The 20,220-nt window shown below is 53.5% G+C and overlaps 1 protein-coding gene across 2 annotated transcripts; it reads left to right on the top strand.

Annotated features, from left to right (window-relative positions):
* Positions 1-5,014: 5,014 nt before the first annotated feature.
* TMEM119 (transmembrane protein 119) lies at positions 5,015-13,983 on the top strand. 2 transcript variants are annotated; one of them, XM_077954882.1, is made up of 3 exons: positions 5,039-5,169; positions 11,465-12,506; positions 13,393-13,983. In XM_077954882.1, the coding sequence occupies exon 2, from the start codon at positions 11,479-11,481 to the stop codon at positions 12,319-12,321; it is 843 nt and encodes a 280-aa protein (XP_077811008.1). In that variant the 5' UTR covers positions 5,039-5,169; positions 11,465-11,478; the 3' UTR covers positions 12,322-12,506; positions 13,393-13,983. The 2 variants fall into 2 exon arrangements, with proteins under 2 accessions (XP_015008200.2, XP_077811008.1); XM_015152714.3 differs by having other exon boundaries at positions 5,015-5,169; positions 11,465-13,983.
* Positions 13,984-20,220: the final 6,237 nt, after the last annotated feature.

Raw genomic sequence — 20,220 nt, 5'->3', positions numbered from 1 at the left:
AAAAATACATTGGCTGGTGCAGTGGCTCATGCCTGTAATCCTAGCTACTTGGGAAGCTGAGATGGGAAGATTGCCTGAGCCTAGGAGGTTGAGGCCGCAGTAAGCTGTGATTGCACCACTGCACTGCAGCCTGGGTGGCAGAGTGAGACCTTGTCTCAAAAAAAAAAAAAAAGAAATATTAAAATATATTGACATAAAAAAAGAAATATTTGTAGAATGAATGAAATCAGTGTACTAGAGCATTGGAGTCTTAGTGCTGGCAGGCTTGTGCCAAGCATCTAGTCTAACCCCACATTTAGCTGCGGCCCAGAGAAAGGCAGTGATTTGCTCCGTTGCCCATAGTTTTTGCCTGAGCTAGGGCTGGGACTCCGGGCTCCTTTATTGCCTCTGATCAGTGACTGACATTGTCATTGTTCTGTCCTCAGATTGTGGGTAGGGATGCTCAGTTTAAGGACAGCCTGTGTGTGTGTGTGTGTGTGTGTGTGGTGTGTGATGTGTGGTGTGTGATGTGTGGTGTGTTGACATGGTGGTAAAGCACTTCAACAGGACAGAGGGAGTAGGGGCCCTATTTTGGGGAACGGGCCCCTTGGGATGGGGGTGGTCCCATTTCCAGATTTTCTGACACGGGCGCTGGGGCAGAAGAAGAGGGCTCGGACCTCCCAACACGCTAACTGATTCTGGGCAGGTCGCACCACCACGAACCTCAGTTTCTGTGTTCACCAAATGGGCTTCCTGCATTCATTCAGTTCCCCACAAGACATAAAGGGCCTGCTGTGTTTGAGGCACGGTGCTGGGGGGGAAAACCCAGTGCTTTGCGGGTGGATGATTCCAGCCGTATAGGGAGCCAGTAATATAATATTCAACGTGGGGTGGCAGTCAGAATAATGCCCCTCCCCATAAGGATGCCCACAGCCTAATCCCTGGAACCTGGGAGTATGTTACCTTTTTTTTTTTGGATTTGAGGTTGTGCTCTGTCACCCAGGCTGGAGTGCAGTGTCACGATCATAGCTCACACTGCAGCCTTGAACTGCTGGGCTCAAGCAATACTCCCACCTCAGCCTCCTGAGTAGCTGGGACCATAGGGATGTGCCACACCCAGGTAATGTAAAAAAAATTTTTAGAGACAGGGTCTCACTAGATTGTCCAGGCTGGTCTTGAACTCCTAGCCTCAACTAAGTCTCCTACTCAGCCTCCTGAGTAGCTAGGGTTACAGGTGTGAGCCACTGCACCCAGCTGAGCGTGTCACACCTTATTTGGCAATAGGGATTTGCAGATGTGGTTAAATTTGAAGGGGTGGCCTGCCCCTCCACACCTGTGGGCGTTTCTCGTTAGGTGGAATGAGAAACTTGAGAAAAGAAATGAGACACAGAGACAAAGTATAGAGAAAGAAAAAGTGGGCCCAGTGGACCGGCGCTCAGCATACAGAGGACCCATGCCGGCACTGGTCTCTGAGTTCCCTAGTATTTATTGATAATTATCTTTACCATCTTAAAGATAAGGGCGTGGCAGGATAATAGGATCATTGTAGGGAGAAAATCAGCAGGAAGACATATGAATAAAGATCTCTGTGACATGAATAAGTTTAAAGGAAAATGCTGTACCTTGATATGCATATGCAAACATCTCCATAACCTTTTAGCAGCATTGCGCCAGCAAGTCCCACCTTTTGCCGTAAGGCGGTTTTCTCCTATCTCAGTAAACAGAGCACACAATCGGGTTTTACACCGAGATGTTCCATTGCCTAGGGACCAGGGACCGGCAGGAGACAGATGCTTTTCTCTATCTCAACTGCCAACAACCGCCAAAAGGCCTTCTTTCCTCTTGTACTAGTCCTCCTCAGCACAGACCCTTCATGGGTGTCAGGCTGGGGGATGATCAGGTCTTTCCCTTCCCATGAGGCCATATTTCAGACTATCACATGGGGAGAAACCTTGGACAATACCTGGCTTTCCTAGGCAGAGGTCCCTGCGACCTTTGACAGTGTACGTGTCCCTGGGTACTTGAGATTAAGAGAATGGTGATGACTTTTAACCAGCAAGCTGCCTTTAGGCACTTGTTTGACAAAGGCACATCCTGCACAGCCCCAAATCCATTAAACCTTGAGTCACCACAGCACATGTCTCTTGCAAGGACAAGGTTGGGGGTAGGGTCACAGATTAACAGCATCTCAAATACAGAACAAAATGGAGTCTCTTATGTCTACTTCTTTCTATATAGGCACAGTAACAGTCTGATCTTTCTTTCCTTTCCCCACAAAATTAAGGCTCGTAGGGAGATTATCCTGGATCATCAGGGTGGGGCCAATGTCATCACTAGGGGCCTTCATCGTGGGAAAGGGAACCAGAAGAGAGACTGGCCAGGAAGGTGGAGGAAGAAGCCTAAGACCCAAGGAATGCCAGCAGCTTCTAGAATCTTGAAAAGGTAAAGAAACAGATTCTCCCTCAAAGACTCCAGAATGAACGCGAGCCCTGTTGACACTTTGATTTTTAGCTTCACGAGGCCTGTTTGGGACTCTTGACCATAAGAATTGTAAGACCACGAATGTGAGTGGCTTCTGGCCTCTAATCTGTGGTCATTTGTTACAGCAGCAACAGAGAACTCATACCCTTGGCCTTGGCCTGTGCTTTGACATCGCCAAGCATGTGCATGCTCCCTAGCTCCTCTGCCTTCCCTCGCCAGCTTCCGAATAGTAGGGAGTCTCCATCTCCATTTTTACAGAGGAGGAAACAGAGGCTCCATGTGGGGCAGGACATGGTGGAGGCAGGATTTGAAGTGGGTCTGTCTGCCTCTTGCTGGATGGATGAATGAATGAATGAATGCATGCATGCAAGGGGCTGCTAATCCGTGGGACTCCTTAGGTCAACCAGGCATCCTGGTTCCAGGGCCTGCCACTGACTCACCTCAGAATCCTGCCTGAACCATTAGAACTCACCTGCCTCACTTTCCCCCTCTGTGAAATGGGGCTCCAACTCCTATTCAAGCTACTATCATTGGGGGCATTGTGAGGCCACAGATCCCAGAATGAACCCTCCAAACCCTCACTGACTCTCTATTGCCTCCTAGGTGACCTTCCAAGACTTTAGCCCAGCTCCTGCCAATGTCTCCAACCCTTACCACCCCTCCCTCAGGGGGATGCTCTGCCTAGGAGGGAGAAGCACAGAATAAGGGGAAGGGGACAACGAGAGGCTCCCTCAGGCTGGGCCTCCGGTGCCACCTGTGCAGGGAGCAGGCTGTATTTGGGTTGGTTGTGTCCCTGCTCCTCGACATCCCAGGGTCCCCAGACTGCAGCCCTCAAAATGTTGGGTAAGGTCTTCTTCCCCTGCTGGTGGGCCCTGGGGGAGGTTTGGCTGCCCCTGCCCACCCCATGTCTGGTCTAAGATAGGTCAAGTAGGCCTGGAACACCCCTGGCCACCTTAAAGTGGGTGCGGCCACTACAACATGTCTGTGGGTGGCCACTTGCCCTGGCGACATGTGTGTGCGTGAATGTGTGTGTGTGTTTATTGGTGGATGGTCCCCTGTTCCCTGCCCCGGGTACGTGTGTGTGCGTGAGTGTGTGTGTGCGCGTTTATTGGTGGATGGTCCCCTGTTCCCTCTAAGATGCAGGGTTTGGGGTGAATTCCAGAGAAGATGGGAAAGTCTCTAATTTTATTTCCCAAGCAAATGACTGTCCCAGTTTTCTGGGGGTGAGTGAGGGCTGCTGGGACCATTGCAGGGAACAATGACAATCTAGGTTTGGTTCCTACTCACAGTGCACACAGTCATCCTTCATGCACTCCCCTGTTCCAGACCCTCACTGGCTCCCTGCTGCCTCCTGGATGACCTTCCGAGACTTTAGCCCAGCTCCTGTCAATGTCTCCGACCCTTACTATGTGATCCTCTCTTTGGTCCATGCTCCAGCCTAATCTAATTGCAGTGGCTTGTGTGTGGTGGCATTCCCAGCCACCACACCTTAACCCACGCCAGTCCTTCCATGCAGAATGCCTTTCCAGGGCCTGCTTTGCCCGCTTCTACTCATTCACAGGCATACCCTCCAGGATGGCTTCCTGCCTCTTTCCCTTGGGTGATCGATCTCTCTGTCTTGGGGTTCTCTGAGCCCTTGACCTGACCCCTTTCTGTTTGCTAAAAAAGTAATTTACCTCTGTGTCCTTCTCCCTGGGAGTCTGTGAGCTCCCCAAGGCTGGGCTGTGCCTGATTCACCTCTGGAACCTGTTTAGCACAGTGTGTGGCCTGCTACAGGCGTTCCTTGAGCACTTCTGGATGAATGCAGGAATGAATGAATTAATTAATTAATGCAAGGGGCTGCTAATCCACAGGACTCCTCAGGTCAGCCAGACGTCCTGGTTCCAAGTCATCTCAGGACCCTGCTTGAACCATTAGAACTCACCCTGCCTCACTGTCCCCCTCTGTGAAATGGGGCTCCAACTCCTATTCAGGCTACTATCATTTGGGGACATTGTGAGGCCACAGATCCCAGAACATCAGAGTCAGAGGTAGCCCAGAAAGCTTCCCACCCATCCCTACAAATGGGAAACTGAGGTCTGGAGAGGGAAGGGCAGAGCTGGGCTCCCTGTCTCAGGCTCAGACCCACCATCAGGCCTCTCTCTAAAACTAATCCCAGCTTCCACGCTGCACCCTGAGCCTGGAAGCCTGAGCCACACAAGGACGGGGAATTTTCCTTCCCACTTGCAGAGGCCTCTGAATCTTCCTGACCTTGTCCCCTTTGGAGGGTATTGGGGAGCAGGGTGGGCAGAATCCCAGCTCGCTGTCTGGGGGAGCGCTGCAGGACAGCCTTGTCTGTCTGTCTGTCTGTCTGTCTGTCTGTCTGTCTCAGCCTGCCCTGGGGACCCGAGGTCAGGGAGGAAGTGCCGCATCTGGTCTTCCCCAGAGCGGGAGTGTGAGCGAGGGTGGGATTGCGTGTGGCCCGAGAGTAGCCCCTCCCCTCCCCTTGTCCCCACCCCAAACCCTCTTAATGAAATCAAGCTGGCCCTGCGGCCCAGCCGGGAAGGGAGGAAGGAGGAGGGACGGGAGGAGGGACGGGAGGAGGGAGGGCGGGCAGGCGCCAGCCCAGAGCAGCCCCGGGCACCAGCACGGACTGTCTCTCCCAGCCCAGGCGCCCCCCACTCTCGCTCCATTCGGCAGGAGCACCCAGTCCTGTGCACCAAGGAACTGGTGAGTCCTGGGGTCCCCTCCTCTGTCCTGAGAGCCTGGGGCTGTCTTGGAGCTTAGGGACTGGGGACTGTCGGGGCACTCTGGGGGACCTCTCTAAGTGTGTGTGGGCTTTGAGTGTGTGTTTGGTGTTGTATGCACGAGTGTGGTGGAATCTGAGTCCCATGTGCGGTGCTGCGGTGGGCCGGGGTGGGCCAGGGTGCTGTGTGTGTGCAGCTGGGGCCTTGGTGTAGGGGGTGTGTTGCTCCACTTCTCTGCAAGTGGACGCCAGGCTGTTGCTTCCAGGATCCGTGTGAGGGTGATGTGGATGGTATTGTCCTGTGTGCGGGGATCGGCTGTGTGTCAGGGGGTTGTGTATGTGTATGTGTTGTGTGTCCGTGTGTGTTCTCTGTGTATAGTGTGCATGGGCCATGAGAGCGCTGTCGGGTGTCTCGGTGCTGTGTGAGTCAGTGTGCCTGTGTTGTGTGTCTTTATATTGTGTGTCCATGCTGCTGCTGCTGTGTGTGTGTGTGTGTGTGTGTGTGTGTAGGGGAGCTGTGCCCATCCAGACCTCCAGGGGTCCAGGTCCCTGTCCTCGGCTGGCCCTGGGGTCAGGGGCTTGTGCAGTGCTCCAACCAGAACCTCCTCCCCCACACAAGGCCACTAATTGAAGCCAGGTTTCCAAGGGCCACCCCTCCCCCAAAGGCCACCAGTCTCTTGGTGGGGGTGGGGCAGCCCCCGGCCCCCTACCTTCAAGTCTTGGGGTCCCCAGGCCTCAGGGGTGGATCTGCACTCCTCCACATGGACCGTCTTAGGGCATTTGTCACACTTACACACCGCCAGCCCTGTCTGACATGTCTCCAGGCAGGGAGTCCTGGGCAATCACGTGGTACCTGCTAATTGGCACCCACTATGCGCCAGGCACGGCCGCATCTTGTCCTAACAGCAATCCAGGGAGGTGGCTCTTATCCCCATCGTATGGATATGGAAACTGAGGCTCAGAGAGGTGACATGCTCAGCCCAAGGACACATAGCCGGGAAGTGACCTCCTCTGGGATATACCAAGACAGGCTTCTCTGTCCAGGGCTCTGCCAGGCTCACCCCTGACTTGCTGTGACCTGGGCAGGCTGTTTCCAGTCTCTGTACCTGAGTTGCCTCTAGGGTGAAGCAAGAAGCATTGGGCCTGACCCCAGCTCCTAATGGCCTGTGAGATTCTGAGTCCTTTTTTTTTTTTTTTTTTTTTTGAGACGGAGTCTCGCTCTGTCGCCCAGACTGGAGTGCAGTGGCGCGATCTCGGCTCACTGCAAGCTCCGCCTCCCGGGTTCACGCCATTCTCCTGCCTCAGCCTCCGGAGTAGCTGGGACTACAGGCGCCCGCCACCACGCCCGGCTAATTTCTTTTTGTATTTTTAGTAGAGACGGGGTTTCACCGTGTTAGCCAGGATGGTCTCGATCTCCTGACCTCGTGATCCGCCCGCCTCGGCCTCCCAAAGTGCTGGGATTACAGGCTTGAGCCACCGCGCCCGGCCGAGATTCTGAGTCCTTGAAAAAATTAGGGTCCAGTGGGGAGGTAGGAGGTACCTGGCAGGCAGAATGATGACTTCAGAGTTGTCCAGGACAGTGCTTCATTTCACAGATGGGAAACTGAGGCCCAGAGAGGGCAGGGGCCATCCAGGGCCACACAGCCATCTTTTTTGAGGCTCTGCTGGCTGCCGGTGGGGCCGGGTCCTCCACACATTGCCCCCACCTTTCCCTGGAAGCCAGGAGGGGTTGTGGGGTGCAAGGGACTCTGAGAGTCAGGGTCTCAGCCTTAAAGAGCCAGTGGCAGTTTGCGTGTTCCCCTTTCTTGCCCTCTGCCTCCGACTTCGTGTGTGTGTGTGTGCTGCATGTGTGTGTGTGTAGGTATATGTGTGCACGTGTATGTGTATGTGTGTGCATGTGTGTGTTTGGCTCCGCATTCCTCGGCGGCCAGAGCTGAGGAGGTTTCACTGAACGGGGTGAAAAGGTCGGTCTTTCCCTGGGCGGTGGCCGGAGCAGACAGTGAGCGCATGTTCCCATCCGGCAACGGTGCTCATTCGTCGGCTCAGGGTGGGAAATTGCTGGCTGAACCTGGAGCTCGGCTAGGGAAGGAATTCAGCTACCCCTGACCCCATCTTTCCTCGGGGCTCAGCTCCTCCGCACCAGGCACTCCCTGAAAGTTGTCTCATGTGTCCCTAACAGCTCTGAGAGGTGCTACCTGTGGTCACCCTTTCCCAACTTACGGATGGGGAAAGTGAGGCCCACAGGAGCCGGGTGTGTGTGTGACCGCAGAGCTGGACGCGATGATGCTGGGATCGTTGACCCAGCCAGAACTGGAGTGGGTCTCCAGACACCACTGGTCCCAGCTGCCCTCTGCAGTGAGAAGTGGTAGTTGTTGCCCTGAAAGCTGTCTCCTGGGCTTGACTGGGGGTGGGAGTCAGGGAGGTGACTGGCGGGTCACAGACCCCAAAGCTCAAGGTTGTCTGTAGGAGGCTTTGCTAACAGGTACCAGAGAGGGCAGGGGGCCTTTCCTCATTTAGCCTCTGACAGGTGACGTCCACCAGCGGGAACGAGCCACTCCTGGCTCACAGTGTGTGGTGTGTGCAGGTGTGTGTGGTTGTGTAGGTGTGTGTGTGGTGTGTATGGTTGTATGTGGAGTGTATGCATGTGTGTGGTGTGTGCGTGTGTGTATGATTGTGTGTAGTATGTGAATGTGTGTTTAGGGGTGTATGTGTGTGGCATGTGTGTGCGTGGTGTGTGGGGTGTATATGGGTATGTGTGGTGTGTGTGCATGGTTGTGTGTGGGGTGTGTGTGCATGGTTGTGTGTGGGGTGTGTGTGCATGTGTGTATGATTGCATGTGTAGTATGTGCATGTGTGTATATGGGTGTGAGTGTGTGGCATGTGTGTGCATGGTTATGTGTGGTGTGTGTTCATGTGTGTGTATGATTGTATGTGTAGTCTGTGCATGTGTGTATATGGGTGTGTATGTGAGTGTGTGGCATGCGTGTGCATGATTATGTGTGGGATGCGTATGGGAGTGTGTGTGTGAGTGTGTGGCATGTGTGAATGGTTGTGTGTGTGGTGAGTGTGCATGTGTGTGTATGGCTGTGTATGGCTGTGTATGAGTGTGGTGTGTGTGAATGTGAGTGTAAACTCCTGGGATCAGACAGAGGAAGGTTCAGATCTCAGCTCAGCTACTCACCATCTGTGTGTCTTTGGGGAAGTAACTGTCTGTCTCTGAACCTCCGTTTCCTCATCTGTAAAATGGAAATGATGACGCTGCCTCAGGGCTCCTGTAGGATTAAAGGCATGAAGAGGGCTTAGATGAGTACCCGTGAGGAAAGCATGGGCGACCAGCTCAGCGACCAGCTCATTTAAAATGAGTCCCTGCTGGGCGCGGTGGCTCAAGCCTGTAATCCCAGCACTTTGGGAGGCCGAGACGGGCGGATCACGAGGTCAGGAGATCGAGACCATCCTGGCTAACACGGTGAAACCCCGTCTCCACTAAAAAATACAAAAAAAAAACTAGCCGGGCGAGGTGGCGGGCGCCTGTAGTCCCAGCTACTCCGGAGGCTGAGGCAGGAGAATGGCGTGAACCCGGGAGGTGGAGCTTGCAGTGAGCTGAGATCTGGCCACTGCACTGCACTCCAGCCTGGGCGACAGAGCGAGACTCCGCCTCAAAAAAATAAAAAATAAATAAAATAAAATAAAATGAGTCCCTGAGAAGCGTTGTCTCTTTTATAAAAAATTGAAATAATTTAATGTATTTCATAGAGACGGAGGTTTCCTTATGTTGCCCAGGCTGGTCTTGAACTCCTGGGCTCACGTGATCCTCCCAAGTAGCTGGGACTATAGGCAGATACCACCAGGCCTGGCTCATTTTTAATTTTTTTTGTAGAGATGGAGTCTTACTATGTTGCCCAAACTCCTGCCCTCAATCAATCCTCCGACCTCGGCCTCCCAAAGTGCTGGGATTACAAGTGCGAGCCGCCACACCTGGCCAATTTTGCCTCTTTTTATGTCCTGGAATTATTTTTAAATTGTTTTTGCCATCTAAGCCAGTTTATTCACATTTACATCAGCACAATTAATTTCTTTTTTTGTTTTTTGTTTTCTTTTTTTTTTTTTTTTTCTGAGACAGGTTCTTGCTCTGTCACTCAGGCTGGAGTGCAGCGCCAACTCCGCTCACTGCAGCCTCAACTTCCCGGGCTCAGGCGATTCTCCCGCCTCAGCCTCCTCGGTACCTGGGACCACAAGTGTGCGCCACTATGCCTGGCTAATTTTTGGTGTTTAGTAGTAGAGACAGAATTTTGCCATGTTGACCAGGCTGGCCTTGAACTCCTGAGTTCAGGTGATCCTCCCACCTTAGCCTCCCAAAGTGCTGGGATTACAGGCATGAGCCACCACACCCAGCTGATGCAATTAATTTCAATGAAAGCTGTGTCACGGAGAAGCCTCAGGTGACCTGGAACAAACCCCTAAATGGCCCACCCTGGTTCCTACCTCACCTTCAGAATCCTCATGGTACTTGTGGGGAAGGTAGCGTCCTCTGCTTCACCAAGCAGGTTCTGAGGCCCAGGTGCTAGAGATGTGACCACAGCCAAGGCCTTGGGAACCTGACTTCCTCCTCCAGCCCGGAACTTGCTGGGTGACCCTAGGCCTGCCCTTTGCCTTCTCTGGGCCTCTGTCTCTCCACCTCAGTCCCCTCAGGCCTCAGGACAGGCGATCCTAAGGCTCTTCTGTGTTGGAGCTTCTAGACCCAAGCCAGCTTCCGGGACCTGAGCCCTCTGCTGGGCCGGGCAGGGGCTCTCAGAGGACAGCACAGTGAATTGTCCCTGGGTTTGTCTGAGCAGCTGGGAGCCCCCAGCTCACACTGGCTCGGAGAGTTAGTGTTTTGAAACTCAGCTCCTCTGTCAACTCTGGCTATGAGGAATTAATTCATCAGCTGGGCTGTCTGGGCCAGGTGGGGTCTTGGGGTTCACCCAGGAGCAGCCTTCCATCAGGGCAGGGAGGCCCCCGGCTCATCTGGTTTCCATCTAGTGGGGGTGGGGTGCATCCACAGCTCAGCTTTGTCTCGGGAACCAGGACTTCTCCACCCTGGGGCCCATCCTGGCTCCTGCTTGGAGCCTGGGGGTGAGGGCAGCCACGGAGGTGGGGGGGGCTGTCCATGCATGCCCCTGGCATCCATGACCACTGCCTAGCACAGAGACCTGGAGGCTTCAAACTCTAATGTTTTTTCTTTTTTTTTTTTCTTGAGATAGGTTCTCACTCTTTCACCCATGCTGGAGTGTGCAGTAGTGCAATCTCGGCTCACTGTACCCGCCTCCAGGGTTCAAGTGATTTTCCTGCCTCACCTCCTGAGTAGGTGGGATTACAGGGGCATGACGCCATGCCCGGCTGATTTTTGTATTTTTAGTAGAGATGGGGTTTCACCATGTTGGCCAGGCTGGTCTCGAACTCCTGACCTCAGGTGATCTGCCCACCTCGGCCTCCCAAAGTTCTGGGATTATATAGGTGTGAGCCACTGTGCTCGCCCAGCTAGGAATCTTTTGCAGAATAAGGTAGAGCTGGGCTGGGGGAAGGTTTGAGAAAGCCCCTGAACCACCAGGATGTGACTGCGTGGAGCCACTTTGGCTGCCCAGTGCGTGGGGACGAGACCCTGAGGGGAACAGGACCACAGAGGGGCTGGGGGCTGGAGGGAAGGGTCCCAGGGTTGTGGGTAGGGGGTGAGGTATCACTCAGCGACCTCAGTCACTCACTCGGTTTCTCACTTACTCCGCCCTGCCATCATTTCTCCTTTTCTGCTTGGGCCCAGACCCAGCTCTTCCCTGGCAAGTCACCATGTCCCTCTCAGCCTCAGTTTTTTCATCTGCAAAATGGGCCTAATCATAGAACCTCCCACACTGGGCAGTGATCAGGATTCATTGAGAAATTCCATGTAAGAAACTTAAAATAGTGGCTGACACATAAAGCCATGGAAGTGTAAGTTATCATTATTAATTCAGCCAAGTCAGTCCAGGTATGTTTATTGAGCACTTACTGTATACCAGATATGGGGCCAAACCCTGAGGAGGCCGAGATGAATAAGATTCAGCCTCTGCCCTCCGGGACCTCCAGGGAAGTGGGGGAGCACATCTGTACCCTACACCTGAACCAACGGGGCTCAGGCCCCGGGAATGGAAGGGACTTGCAGGAAGGTGTTTCGTGCTCCCTGTTCCTCCTGGGGGCTGGTGAGCCTGTTTCTGAATCCTGACGCTCTCGAGTCCCGCCATGACTTCTCTCCTCCCTCCTGTCTCACAGGTCCTGGGGGCACCATGGTTTCGGCGGCAGCCCCCAGCCTCCTCATCGCTCTGTTGCTGCTCCTGGGGTCTGTGCCCGCTACCGACACCCGCTCTGTGTCCCTGAAGGCTGCGTTCCTGGAGGACATGGCAGGTAGTGGGGAGGCCGAGGGCTCGTCGGCCTCCTCCCCGAGCCTCCCACCACCCCGGACCCCGGCCCTCAGCCCCACATCGTTGGGGCCCCAGCCCACACGCCTGGGGGGCCCGTCACCCCCTACCAACTTCCTGGATGGGATCGTGGACTTCTTCCGCCAGTACGTGATGCTGATTGCTGTGGTGGGCTCCCTGGCCTTTCTGCTGATGTTCATCGTCTGTGCCGCGGTCATCACCCGGCAGAAGCACAAGGCCTCGGCCTATTACCCGTCGTCCTTCCCCAAGAAGAAGTACGTGGACCAGAGTGACCGGGCCGGGGGCCCCCGGGCCTTCAGTGAGGTCCCCGACAGAGCCCCCGACAGCCGGCCCGAGGAAGCCCTGGATTCATCCCGGCAGCTCCAGGCCGACATCTTGGCCGCCACCCAGAACCTCAAGTCCCCCACCAGGGCTGCACTGGGCGGTGGGGAGGGAGCCAGGATGGTGGAGGGCAGGGAGGCGGAGGAAGAGGAGAAGGGCAGCCAGGAGGGGGACCAGGAAGTCCAGGGACATGGGGTCCCAGTGGAGACACCAGAGGCGCAGGAGGAGCCGTGTTCCGGGGTGCCTGAGGTGGCCAGTGAGGGCCAAGGGGAGCTGGAAGGGTCTCTCTTGTTAGCCCAGGAAGCCCAGGGACCAGTGGGTCCCCCCGAAAGTCCCTGTGCTTGCAGCAGCGTCCACCCTAGTGTCTAATAGTCCTCCTGGGCTGCCAGCCCTGACTGTCGGGGCCCCAAGTGGTCACCTCCCTGGGCATGAAAACACCTTCAGCCCTGACTGCTTCCTGAGACTCCCTCCTTGGCCACCTTGTGGTGCCAATCCCAGCATGTGCTGATTCTACAGCAGGCAGAAATGCTGGTCCCCCGGAGGAATCTCACCAAGTGCCATCATCCTTCACCTCTGCAGCCTCAAAGGGCTATATCCTAAAGCACAGCTCCCCTGACAAGGTGAGGGAGGGCATGTGTCCCTGTGACAGCCAGGATAAAACATCCCTCGAGGCTGGGTGCGGAGGCTCATGCCTGTAATCCCAGCATTTTGGGAGGCCAAGTCCAGACGTCGCTTGAGACCAGGAGTTCAAAACCAGCCCTGGCAACATTGCGAGACCCCCATCTCTACAAAAACAAAAAACAGTCCACTAAATCAGCCACATCAACCGGGAATCATGTCACAGGTCATTCCTGGGGCAAACATCACTGCTTTTCCATCAAGGGAGCAAAGAATAAGTGGGAGTTTTGGAAGAGTTTGGATGACAGACGCTGAGATGCCCAGCGTTTGTAAGGCAACATGCAGCCTGGCGTGAAGCAATATTTTGGAACTGCAAATGATCCCCCTCTTGTGTCCTTTCAATCCTGAATATTTTAGTGTTATTCTGCCTGTGCTTAGAGCTCCAGCAGCAGAAGTGGGTGTGGTTAATTAGGACACTTCTGTGAGAGGACCCCCGCATACATCATGACAGGTCCCTAAATGAGCATTTCCCAAACTAGATTCCCTGAGGCACTCTTCGGAAACAAGATTTTTTTTTTTTTTTTGAGACGGAGTCTTGCTCTGTCACCCAGGTTGGAGTGCAGTGGTGCAATCTTGGCTCACTGCAACCTCCACCTCCCAGGTTCAAGCGATTCTCCTGCCTCAGTAGCTGGGATTACAGGTGCCCACCACTACGCCCGGCTAATTTTTGTATTTTTAGTAGAGATGGGGCTTCACCATGTTGGCCAGGCTGGTCTGGAACTCCTGACCTTCAGGTGATCCACCTGCCTCGGCCTCCCAAAGTGCTGGGATTACAGGCACGAGCCACCTGGCCCAAACTGCTTTTTAAAACAGCTACAGGGTAAAATCCTGCAGCACCCACTGGAAAATACAGCTCTTAATTTTCCTGAAGGTGCCCCCCTGTTTCTGGTTGGTCCAGGATTAGGGATGTGGGGTGTAGGGCATTTAAACCCTCTCAAGAGCTCCCCAAGCACCCCCTCCCTGGGGGTGAGCTGCTCATCCTGCTACTGCTGCTGGGATGGGGTGAATGAATGGAACTCTTCCTATCTGGCCTCCAAAGCAGCCTAGAAGCTGGGGGCCTGTGTTTGTATGGATCTCCACCCTGGGGGAGTCCGAGGGGCCGGGGGAGGGTTTCTGACGCCCAGCCTGGAGCAGGGGGGCCCTGGCCACCCCCCGTTGCTCACACATTGTCTGGCAGCCTGTGTCCGCAATATTTGTCAGTCCTCGACAGGGAGCCTGGGCTCCGTCCTGCTTCAGGGAGGCTCTGGTGGGGGTCCTCTCCCTCATCCCTCCATCTGGGGCTCCCCCGACCTCTGCACAGCTCTCCAGGTGCTGAGATATAATGCAGCAGCACAATAAACCTTTATTCTGGCCTGAAGTCTCACCGGTTTTTGGGGACTGGGGGGAATGAGCCTACTGGGGAGAGGCTCTTGCATGGGGATGGGGACAACTTTCTGGGGAGACACATCAGCCCAGCCCTGGAGGCTGAAGGGACAGATTGATGTGGGAAAGAAAGGAAAGACCAGTGCTCCTGAGGAATGGGCTGGAACTCACGTCCCCAGCGGTGGAGCACCGGCTCTGGACTTGTAGCCACACAGACCCAGGTTCCAGGCCCAGCTCTGCGCTTACTGTGGCCATGGGAGACTCACTCACCTCTCTGTTTGCCCTGCAGGTGCTTGAGGACTGGGACAGGTCTCATGGACAATGCCCCCCTCACCGCACCCTTGGCTGGGAATGGGGGTAGGAGGCAGCCCTGGCCCTGCAGTCAGCCTCTGCCTTTTGTCTCCCCACCCACCAACCTCCTCTTGGTCTTTGATGGCAAGTTCCTGCAGCGACTTCTTCCCCGCACCCTGGGCCTCAGGAGCTGCCAGCTGGAATCCAGATGTGGCTGGGGCTGGGAGCATGTGCTGGGTCCCTGGGGTTGGGGGGCAGTGGGCCATCCCCTGCAGCCCCTCCCCTCCACCGACCCCACCTCCACCCAGAGGGGGCCCCCAAGGTTTGGGTTTCATCACATACAATGGCCTCTGTCTCACTCAGTGGGGAAGGGCCCTCCCTTCGTCAGCCCAGCCAGGCCTGCGGAGAACAGCAGGAGGGTGGAAGAGGAATACCTGTGTGTGCTGCGTGGCTCTGACCAAATCGTTCAACTTCTCTGGGTGTCACGGGCTGTGATTTCTTCTTGTTCCCAGGCTCCTGTGGGGTCTTAGGTGTTGTAACTGGGAAGTGCATGAAGCTTCCCTTGAATACACAAAAATCTAGTAAAACAGAAGCAGTCATTAGAGACCCTGGGGGAGCAGGCGGGGGTGAGCTCCCTGATCAGCGGGTCCAGTCTGCAGCCTTCCACTAATGCTCAGCGGGACCCTCTAGAGGACATGGAGTTCGTGACCTCAGCCATAGCCTGTGACCCCCAAGATTGGTAGGGGGTGGATGAACGAGGTGTCCCAAGCACCACAGCAGTTCACCTCTGAGCTTTTACAGCTGCTGTTCCTTCTGCCTATAACACCGTTCCACCCCTCCCAACTCCCTGCCGCCTTGCTAACTCTCCCTTATCCTTTAGCTTCTGGCCTAGATATCCCTTCTTCCTGGGAGCCTTCCCCATAGCTTCCACCCCGCCCTCCTTCCACAGTCCCTTGGCTCAATGATAATAATGGCTTCCAATTAATGAGCCCCTGTTATGTGCCAGGCCCTGCTCTCAGTACCTGGCATCATTAACTCGTTGAGACTTGCAGCCCTCTGAGGTGGGCACTGTTATTATTCTCATGTCACAGATGTGGAAACTGAGGCCCAGAGAGGTGATGATGTCGGCTGCCCAGGTCCCAGAGCCAGGATTCCAGCCCAGCAATCTGATCCCAGCGTCTGAATTCTCCCCTGGGCTCTAATGCTTCTTTGAAGAATGAACGAACGAACGAATGAATGAATGAATGAATGAATGAATGAATCTCTTGGGAAGGGGACAGCAGGGCTTCTCTCCTGCTTAAAGCCACTCCCATCTGCTCTTACATCTGCTATGGGGTTACCTAGAAGGGGCATTTTATGGGCACACATCTGACTGGGCACCAGTGAACACTGAGAGAGGTGGTTGCCAGAGGGTAAACAGGGAGGGAGATTTGGGTTTGAGGCTGGGGGAGAGGGTTCCACTGTTCTCAGGGGCTGAGGAGTCTGCCAGGGCCTGAACAGTCCCCCACTGTCTCCAGGCTTGTAAAACGGCACAGCTGCCCCCAGCCTGTGAGTCTGTCCCTGAGCCAGGCCTGCTGTCATTCTGAAGGGGGAGGGGGAGGAGCAGCAAAACTGCCCCAAGGCCTCAGCCCCAGCTCAGGGTAGAGATGGGGGATTCTGGTCAACTGTGTGGGTGCTGGGGGTGCTAAAGGGCCACTGGTTGGAAGCGGGACTCCTTCCCAGCCCCTTGCTCTGCTCTGATCAACCCAGGAGGGCTGGGCGTTCCCTGGCTGGGGTCAAGTCAAAGGTGAGAGCAAGATCGGGCAGTGGGCACATCTGTGCTGGGCACATAGTCTTTAACCCTCTTGTGATGTTTAAGGTGGTTCTGGTCCCATGGTCACCTTGTCGGAGTTCAGTCCCAGCTCCACTCTTTCTGAGCTGTGGAGCCTTGGGCAAGTCATCTCACCTCTCTGGGCCTCCGTTTTAATGTGCGTAAAGAGGGAATGACCCTATCCCAGGTAGCAGAGGTCTCCACCTACACATCGGGATGACCTGGGAGTTTAACAAAATGCTGGCTCCTAGCCAGGTGCTAGGTGGCTCACACCTATAATCCCAGCACTTTGGGAGGCCAAGTCGGGAGGATCACTTGTACCAGGAGTTCGAGACCAGCCTGGGCAACATACGGAGACCCTGTCTTTAAAATAGTAATAATAATATATATCCAGGAGTGGTGGTGGGCACCTTTGATCCCAGCTATTTGGGAGGCTAAGTTAGGAGGATTGACTGAGCCCAGGAGGTTGAGGCTGCAGTGAGTCACAATCGCACCACTGCTCTCCAGCGTCAGTGACAGAGAGACCCTGTCTCAAAAAACAGTTGACATCTAGGCAGGATATGCTGGCTCATGTCTGTAATTCTAGTACTTTGGAAAGTTGAGGCAGGAGGATTGCTTGGGCTCAGGATTTTGAGACCAGTCTGGGTAACATGGTGAGACCCCCATTAAAATTAAAAAATTAAAAAATTAAAATACTAGCTCCCGGGTCCCACCTAGACCAATGACATCAGAGTCTCTGAGGATACAGCTGAGGAATTGTTACTGCCAAGATGCAAAGTCCACAAGGAGAGAGGCCTGGAAGTTGGCCCACCACTGCCTCTCTTGCGCTTGGCATGGTTCCTGGCACACAGTAGGGGTTCTGTGTGTGTATATGTACAAGTGTGTAAGGCTGTAGGAGGTCATATGAATCAATGTACCATACATCCCTAACCATATTTAACCCTCACTGCATTCCCCACAGAGAGCTGAGCAATATCAGTACCCATATTGCACAGATGAAGAAATTGAGGCTCAGAGAGTTGCAGTGACTTTCCTGAGATCACACAGCCCAGCAAAGCTGGGATTCGAACCCAGGTCTGTCTAGTTTCTCAAGGCTATTCAGCTGCCTCATTTTAGAATGTATCTATGATCTGAAGGCCAAGCCCTCCACTATCGGTGCAGTGGGGTGTATGTTTCATCATTGGTCCTGCATTCCTTTTTCGGCCTCCCCAGTCCTCCTTCTCCCGGGGATGTTGACTGTGGGTCACGCCTGTCCTGGTTCTCATTCACACACGCCTAGAATCATCCAATCTACTCCTGTTGGGATTAATTAACCCTCTGGGTTCTGAGGTGGCCCAGGAGAAAGTAGCAGGTTCATAGCTTCTTTGATTTCCAACCATGACTATTTCATCAGCACCTACTATGTGCTAGGTATTGGGAACACAGTGTTAGCAAAATAGACCTGAAGTTGTATTCTAGTGGAACAGATGAAAATTAATCAAAGAATGATCTAGACGCAGCTACAGTGATTAATAACAGAAATAGCTGCCATTTGTAAAAGGGCTATTATGCATATGGCTGGTGCTTTGCCAATAATATTTTTTACAGCTTTACCGAGGGTTAACTGACACAGAATAAAATGCATATATTTAAAGTGTACAATTTGGCCAGGCCCAGTGGCTCATGCCCGTAATCCCAGCACCTTGGGAGGTCAAAGCAGGAGGATCACTTGAGGCCAGGCATTCAAGACCAGCCTGGCAATGTAGTGAGACCGCCCCTCCAACCCTATCACTACCAAAAAAAAAAAAAAAAATTAAATTAGCCAGGGCCGGATGCTGATGGCTATGCCTGTAATGTCAGTGCTTTGGGAGGCTGAGGTGGGAGGATCCCTTGAGACCTGGAGTTTGAGACTAGCCTGGGCAACATGGTGAAACCCTGCCTCTACAAAAAAAAAAAAAAAATTTTAGCTTGCATGGTGGTGCATGTGTAGTCCCAACTACTTGGGAGGCTGAGATGGGAGGATCGCTTGAGTCCAGGAGGTTGAGGCTGCAGTGAGCTGTGACTGCACCACTGCACTCCAGCATGGATGACAGAGCGAGACCTTGTCTCAAAAAAACAAAAACAAAAAAGAAACAAACAAAAAAACCCCCAACTGGGCCTGGAGGCTCACGCCTGTAATCCCAGCACTTTGGGAGGCCGAGGCAGGTGGATCACGAGGTCAGGAGATTGAGACCATCCTGGCCAACATGGTGAAACCCCGTCTCTACTAAAATACAAAAATTAGCTGTGCATGGTAGTGCATGCCTGTAGTCCCAGCTACTCAAGAGGGTGGGGCAGAAGAATCGCTTGAACCCAGGAGGCGAAGGCTGCAGTGAGCCGAGATCGCGCCACTGAGCTCCAGCCTGGCGACGGAGTGAGACTGCGTCTCAAAAACAAACAACAACAACAGCAACAACAAAAAGTGTACATTTTGATGATTTTGGACATGTGTTTACACTAGAACCGTCATCACAATCAAAATAATGAACATTCCATCACCTCCAGAAGTTCCTTGGTACCCCTTCATAATCCTTCCTTACTCTTCCTTCTCATCCTTCCTCCCTCCCCTAATGACCAGGCAACTATTGATTTGCTTTCTGTCACTATGAATGGTTTTAATTTTTCTGGAATTTTCTACAAATGGAAACATACAATGTATGTTGTCTTTTCTGCCTGGCTTCTTTCACTCTGCATAAATGTTTTCAGATGTATTCATATTTTTGTATGTATCAATATCTCACTCCTTTCCATTGCAGAGTAGCATTCTGTCGTATGGATGTACCACAATTTCTTTATCCATTCACCTGCTAATGGACATTCGGATGGTTTCCAGTTTGGGGATATTACAAAGAAAGTTGCTATGAACTACTAATGTTATTTGATATTTTTCCTCACAACATTCAAGATGAGCTGATCACTCTTTCTCTCCATTATACAGATGAGAAGAATGGAGGCTCAGTGGAGGCTCAGAGGGGTCAGGTGACTCATCCAACATCACACAGCCAGTAGTTGAAGTGTTGAACCTTAAAGAGTGGGGATGTGTGAGCTGAAAGTGACTTTAGGGAAACTTCTAAGGTTCAGAGGGTGTCAGCATCACTTGGGACCCCCGAGTGCTGTTTTAGGTCTGCAGGTGATTCTGATGTACTAAAGTTGAAGATGCCAGCCCTTTATTTTATAGGTGGGCATGTGAGGACCAGACAGGGGCTCGGGTGGGGCAGAGTTGGGCAGGAATCAGGTCGCTTGTGGGAAGTCTTGAGCTGTGTCCAGCTCTGCACTGCTTCCTCCTTGGTTCTTCATCTATTTTGGGAGAAGTATCTTCATCTGTCTGGAGTGGGACGAGGAATTGCCATTTTTTCAGGAGGTTTTAATTTCAGAATTCCTTTGGCTGCTCAGAAATAGCAGCAGGGATTTGGTGATGGCTCCAGGGCCCGGGAGGTTTCCCGGCAGCTGCTCCCTCTCCCCAGGGGCGTCCAGGGTTTATGGCAGCAGCTGCAAAGCAAATAACAGCCCTGCTCTTAAATCCACTCTGGTCAGGGACACTGATGCCAGAGGCCCCTGGGATGTCTACCACCCACTGGGGCCCTGTAGTGACACCTGGGGGTGCCCTGGGAGGCTGGAGAGTTCAGACTTGGGGGTGACCACCTGCAGCCTTTCCCTCAGAGTTTGGGGAGTCAGGCCCAACCGGCAGAGCTGGAGGGGGAAGAGGAGGGATGGGAATTGCATTCTTCTTCTTCTCCCTCCGGGGATCACAGAGGTCAAAGATTACAGACAGTAAAGGGCAGAGGGAGGTAGAAGGGCACTGGGGCCACAGCCCCTGCCCTGCCTCTCCTCTCCCCGCAGAATACAGTGAGGCTAAGAAATATGGGTGCACTTTACAAATGTTCCCAGAAGTGTGTATGGTGGTTAGGGGTGCAGGGCTTCAGATGCCCTGGGCTGGAATCCTAGTTCTACCATCTCCCCTGGAGAAGTCACTTAATCCCTATGGGCCTGCATTTCCTGATCTGTGAAATGGCAATAATGGTGGTACCTACCTTGGAGTGTAGATGAGGTGAGATTTGAGTTCATTTACTTAAAGTGCTTAGAATGGGCTCCCTGTGGGAATGTAAGCT

This window comes from Macaca mulatta, chromosome 11 (assembly GCF_049350105.2).
Source record: "Macaca mulatta isolate MMU2019108-1 chromosome 11, T2T-MMU8v2.0, whole genome shotgun sequence".
In the NCBI taxonomy this organism is placed as follows: Eukaryota; Metazoa; Chordata; class Mammalia; order Primates; family Cercopithecidae; genus Macaca; species Macaca mulatta.
This window is presented reverse-complemented; position numbering and strand designations above follow the sequence as displayed.